The 5,605-nt window shown below is 35.8% G+C and overlaps 1 protein-coding gene across 2 annotated transcripts in view; it reads left to right on the forward strand.

The window, feature by feature from the left end:
• Nucleotides 1-2,426, forward strand: part of LOC118749821 (glutamate receptor ionotropic, kainate 3-like) — a 103,565-nt gene extending 101,139 nt beyond the window's left edge. The window contains exons 6-7 of one of the 2 annotated variants that reach the window (XM_036484594.1): nt 1,847-1,963; nt 2,031-2,426. In XM_036484594.1, the coding sequence (XP_036340487.1) occupies nt 1,847-1,963; nt 2,031-2,414 (501 nt within the window). In that variant the 3' untranslated portion in view covers nt 2,415-2,426. The remainder of the gene's footprint in view (nt 1-1,846; nt 1,964-2,030) is intronic. The other variant, XM_036484595.1, reaches the window with a different exon arrangement.
• Nucleotides 2,427-5,605: the final 3,179 nt, after the last annotated feature.

Genomic DNA, 5,605 nt, shown 5'->3' on the forward strand with positions numbered 1-5,605 from the left:
GCGTAAAACACAAAATAATTACTATAACTGGTGTTTGGTTTCAGACTCGGACAAACTAGCCAAATTAATCAGATTTTATTTTTAATTGGATTAACGATTAATGTTTTAAATTATTTAAACGTAATCGCAGCCACCGATTAAAGATTAAAAAAATGTTATCATTAATCGTACAGCTGATTACGACTAATTAATTTCAATCGTCAAACGCGATTAACATTTTAATCGTTAATTTTTAATCGTTAATCAGATTAACAGTTTGCCAACACTGTGTGAAATCATGTTCATATTCACGGAGAAAAATGGACGTTTTTGGAAAAGAGGCGTAGCACCTCCCATACTGACTGAAAGTTTCATATTGCATATCTCTTCAAATATTTGGGTAAAGCACTCAAGCTTGGTATGGAAATTCATATGTATGTATGTATGTGAAACTAATACCATACTCATGGAGAAAAATGAGACTTATTGGAAAAGGTGGTGTGGCAACTCCCATGCAAATTGATTTTTCTATGCTGCATATCTCTGGAGGTGTTTATTGCAGAGGACTGGAACTTGACACCGAGATGTGTATACAAAATTAATTCCATACTCATGGAGAAGAATTTGCGTTATTCGAAAAGGGGACATGGTTCCTGCCGTACAAATTTACTGTTTTATACTGCTTATCTCTAGAGGTGTTCATGGTTGAGTACTGGGACTTTGTACTGGGGTATGTAAAATCAATTCTAAATTCATGGAAGAAGATTGGGGTTATAAGAAAAAGGCGCGTGGCACTTCCAGTACAAATTTACTTTTTCTTACCACATATCCCTGTGTTTGTGGAAGAATACTGGAACTTGGTATGGAGTTGTGTATACAAAATGTATCAATTGCTCATGGAAAAAATGTGAGTTATTAAAAAAGGAGGCATGTCGCCTCCCATACATACTAAAAACTTCTTAATACATATCTCTGGAAGGATAGAAAATCTCTCGAAGTATTTTAAATCTGTTATGGAGATTTATTTATAAGTGCCGTACTGACAGAATAAATTTCATTAAATGGAAAAGGGAGAACTGGGTTCGGCCTTATAATTTAAAGCTCTCTTGAGGCATTTGCTACAGTAATGAGAAGTGGTATTTTATCAAGGCCAGGTTACTAAATTTGAGTTGGAAATATTAGAACTCGCCGTGGCACCAAGAAGGTTACACGTTCACGCGTCGTATACCTGGAAACATTTTAAGGTAAACTTAGAGGGATTGATATCTTTCGTATGCCTAGCGCGCAGGCGAGATTTTATAATTTCGTAGTTTTAAACGGCCTATATACCTTAACTCGCTTAAAAAATAACGAGCTATAACGAAATGGGCACAGAAATAAAATCTAACATCATTAAATTATTTTTCATATTTGTATAAAAGCGCGGGGTGAAACCCGCGGGTATAAGCTAGTTATTATATATACATACAAATATACCTGATTGTGTTTCTTTGAAGGTCATCAGATCTTCACAGCTCTTTCGAATTCCAAAAATGAGATGTCAAATTAAAGAACTAAGCACTTTTTTAGCGGCACATTGTGATTTCAAATCTGATGAAATGAAAAACCGACACCACGCGAGACCTCTCTTTATTCAGAAAATGCTGGATGCAATTAGGCATACGGACCGCTTATAACTCTAACTACTTAAATCAAATTTTGCCCATTTAACGCCTTGCGGTTTCACTAGTTATTTTTAGTTTCACTAGTTATTTTTAAGTTATTTTTAGTGCCTCTAAACAAAACAACTATCTGTACATTTGTTAGTTAGGAGATAATTTAATGAAATAAAGTTTTTAACCATTCATTCCTTTTTATGAACTCTCAGCACTTGTTCCTTACCAATTTGGAGACGCATACCGCAAGTTTGGAAGAGTTACGGGATAACGTTACATTCTCTGCTAACATCACAGCGGCCCGTTTGAGGCTAAATGGAAATTTGTATGTAAGTTGAAAAATACAAACGGTTTAACGAAATTGCTTAACACAAATAAAAATATTTAACCAAACAGAACACTAATGCATGGCAACGAGCTTCTCAGTACGGTATCGATTCTTTCTCCGCCCAGAGAGTTCGGCCACTCCTTCAAGATTTGCTATTTGACGCTGTAAACGTCTTCGCGAATGCGATACGAAATGTAAGCTATAGCTACCAGATACGGACACCTCGCGTGCATTGCGACTTCAGCGAGTATGGCGGCGTACAATCATGGGCTATGGGGCGCTATATCTATCGCGTGATGCGAGCGGTAATTTGTTTTCGCCTATCAACACTTCACTTCCTTTTTTACACACATAGTTACAGTTGCCACTTTCGGTACTATGGTACCCAAATTGGTACTTGTTTTCGTCAGCGGTACATTGGTGCCGTTTTCAGTAAAATAGTAATTTATTAGTCCTTTAAATAACTTTTGTTTCCTTTTATTTTATTAACCCAAATTATCCCAGATTAACTTGTTTTGCTTGTTTCTATATACAGGGTAAAAGCAGCTTTAAAGTAAAAGAATAAATATTACTAAAACTTTGGGAGTAGTATAGTTCGTCCGATATCGGCCGTTGCCATATGGCTAGGGATGTTGCGATACTACTGATATAATTTAGGTAACTATACTTTGGTTTCGACATTGGGTAAATCGGTATTCGGTACTAGGGAGACGATACTATTGATAGCAATATGGGTATTTTCTTTCATATCAATATCATCTACATACAAGCCATATTGTTCCTAGAATTCTGTTTAAGTATATTTGCTGATTAGTGACTATGTTATCGTTTGGGCGATATTTTACTTCCTATGCCCATTTGATACTAGTATGGCATCGTGATGTATTCAAACCGTGTAAACACAGTACATATACAGTGTAACGACATTGATTTTTTATTTATGTTTTTTTGCTTTTACGCCGAAAAGTAAAGTATGGAATCACATTACCAAAACTGACAAAAGCTCGTTTAAGTGCAACGTCTGTTTGAACATAGAACAAATAAAAAAAGAAGGATTTACTGATTTTCTGATGAAATCAAGCTATTTTTACCCGACTTCCAAAAAAGGAGGAGGTTATCAGTTCGTCGAAATATTTTTTATTTTATTTTTTTTATGTATGTTACCGCATAACTTTGGACCACGTCAACCGATTTCGATAATTCTTTTTGCATCGGAAAGGTCTCAGAGGTGGTTCCATACTAATCTCGTTTAGATCCGATCATTGGATCATGAAATATATAGAGATATATATATTTTTTTTTAAGTCGGTTTTCTTTTTTGCTAAAAATTACTTGTTTATATTTTGTTTATTACACACTGAAGTTGTTAAAGATTTCTTATCAATTTTTATTAACTGCATCATTCATATTATGTCAAAAATTTTTTGTATCAAAAGGATAAAATATCGATATTTTACTTCCGATACCAATACCAATATTTGTATCGATACTTAGCTTCTGATACATCATTTGATACTGGTATCGATACTTTTATGGTATCGCAACATCCCTACATAAGGCAACGCGGAGCGTATTTCAAATGGATTTTTAGAAGACATTATTTATTTATAAGGTTTAATTTATCTATGCATGTATATTCTACGTTCAAATCAGATGCAGAAGCTAATTTTTGGTATGAAAAGTAGCAAATCATTTCAAACATAAACCCACATCACATTTTACACAGACTACTCGTCCTATAGTTTTACATCCTTCACAAGCACAACGAAGTTTTTTGTCAATTTGAATGGGTAAGTGGTGTAGTCCCAAGAAGATATAAGGTGCCCACGGCTAGGTAAAATCGAGCTGTAAATTAAAGACCACACAAACATTTGGGAGTAGCCTTGGATAGTAAGCTGATGTGGAAGCGCAATGTTGAGGAAAGGGAGGATAAGGCCAGTGACGCCCTTTATGCAAGTAAAATAATGCTGGGAGTCACTTGGGGTCAATCACCTGCCCTGATGCATTGGTGCTACACAGCAATAATCAAACCAATACTGCTTTACTGGAATGCCGAAAAAAAGTCCCCATACCTCGGTCCAATGGAAAAGAGTCAGCACCTCGCGTCACTGTGTCAAAGAAAGATTGCAGAGTTATAACCGGATTGCTTACGGGGCATATCCTGACGGCTGCTCGTGCACAAAAAATGGGTATCACTAGCGTGGACAGGTGCAGGAGGTGTCGTGAGCGGGAGACAGGAAATGGTTTAGGCATCTTCTCTGCCGTCGTCCTGAAATGTTAAAAACATGATTAAAATACTTGAGAGCCTACAAATTCGAGAAGTTAGAGGACATTTCAAAAGTAGAGCTGAAATTTGCACTGAAAGTCGCAAAGAGTTTACATCCTTTGTGATGTCTACTTTACGCTTAAAAATGAGCAACTGGCAACACTAAAGACCTACCGGTTTATGTGCGGCTCAACGCCGGCCAGATTAACTTAGCCTAACCTAGCAATTAGTTAACGTATGCATTTTTAAGTAAACGGTTTTGGTTTTACACCCTCTCACACATTATACTAGAGTTCACTCTTTGATGCGAAAATGTGTGCGTTTGAGCGAAAGTGCGAAAATCGGCAGTTTTTTACAACAAACATATCGCACCGTTGTGGAGTCGTTTTGCACAAACGCACAGCAAAGCAACAAAACAAAGGCTAATTTTTGCATTTCGCATTTTCGTATCAAAGAGTGAACTGCCTTTATGTATTTTGATAGTAGATAAAAAGGGGGACAGTTCACATTACACCCCGTGTTGCCGTATGGCAACGGGCTTAAAAAACACTTAAATTATCTAACATGCATGGTTTTATGTAAAGTCATTCGTAACAACCAAAAATATAATTTGTTTTTTTAGAGTGTTTAGATTATTGCATTTCATTCTGGATATAAATTAGCAAAACTCAAGGAAAAGTCATATGCAATTCACCGAGGTATAGATACAAATTCTTTTACTACTGAGCCAATATTAACATCCAGTTTGCGATGAATATTGAGAAAAGCTACGAAGAACAAAGTCTCGCTCCTAAATTTCATACCAGAACATTTCGCTATCTTGGATTTTGGGTTTTTCTTGGAGTTGTGCGAATTGCAAGCTTATTTTGCATTTTTCGTAAAAAACCCGGTTTTATACAAAAACTTTTTCAAAAACTCATTGTATTATCTATCTAAACTATATATAAAATTTAAAAAAAATTACATATTTCTACCACAGTAGGAAACAGTGGTACTTTTAAAATGAAATTTTAATAATATTTTTGTTTAATTAAAGTATTAAATTGATCAACAATACCACGCATTGCTAGACCGTTTGCCTTTCACGCGTTTGTGTTTAGAGAGCATCAACAAACCACATATAGGCCCGTCAGAATGGGTACTTGTACGTCAATAACGGAAAAGATACGCCACAATGAAGGGGTTATGTCTGCAAACAAAAATCAGCTGTTCCTTATGGGCGCGTACTTGGGGTTTACACAAGTCAATTTTACAACGCTTTTATCAACTTGCAATGTTGTATGTCCAGACCACCATACTATAAATATAGCAAAGGTATTTATGGCAAACCAAGTCTAGATATCAACCTCGTCGTAGGTATAATATCAAAGACATACA

Source organism: Rhagoletis pomonella, unplaced genomic scaffold (genome assembly GCF_013731165.1).
Source record: "Rhagoletis pomonella isolate Grant_MI unplaced genomic scaffold, Rhpom_1.0 Rhpom_scaffold_00058, whole genome shotgun sequence".
NCBI lineage: Eukaryota > Metazoa > Arthropoda > Insecta > Diptera > Tephritidae > Rhagoletis > Rhagoletis pomonella.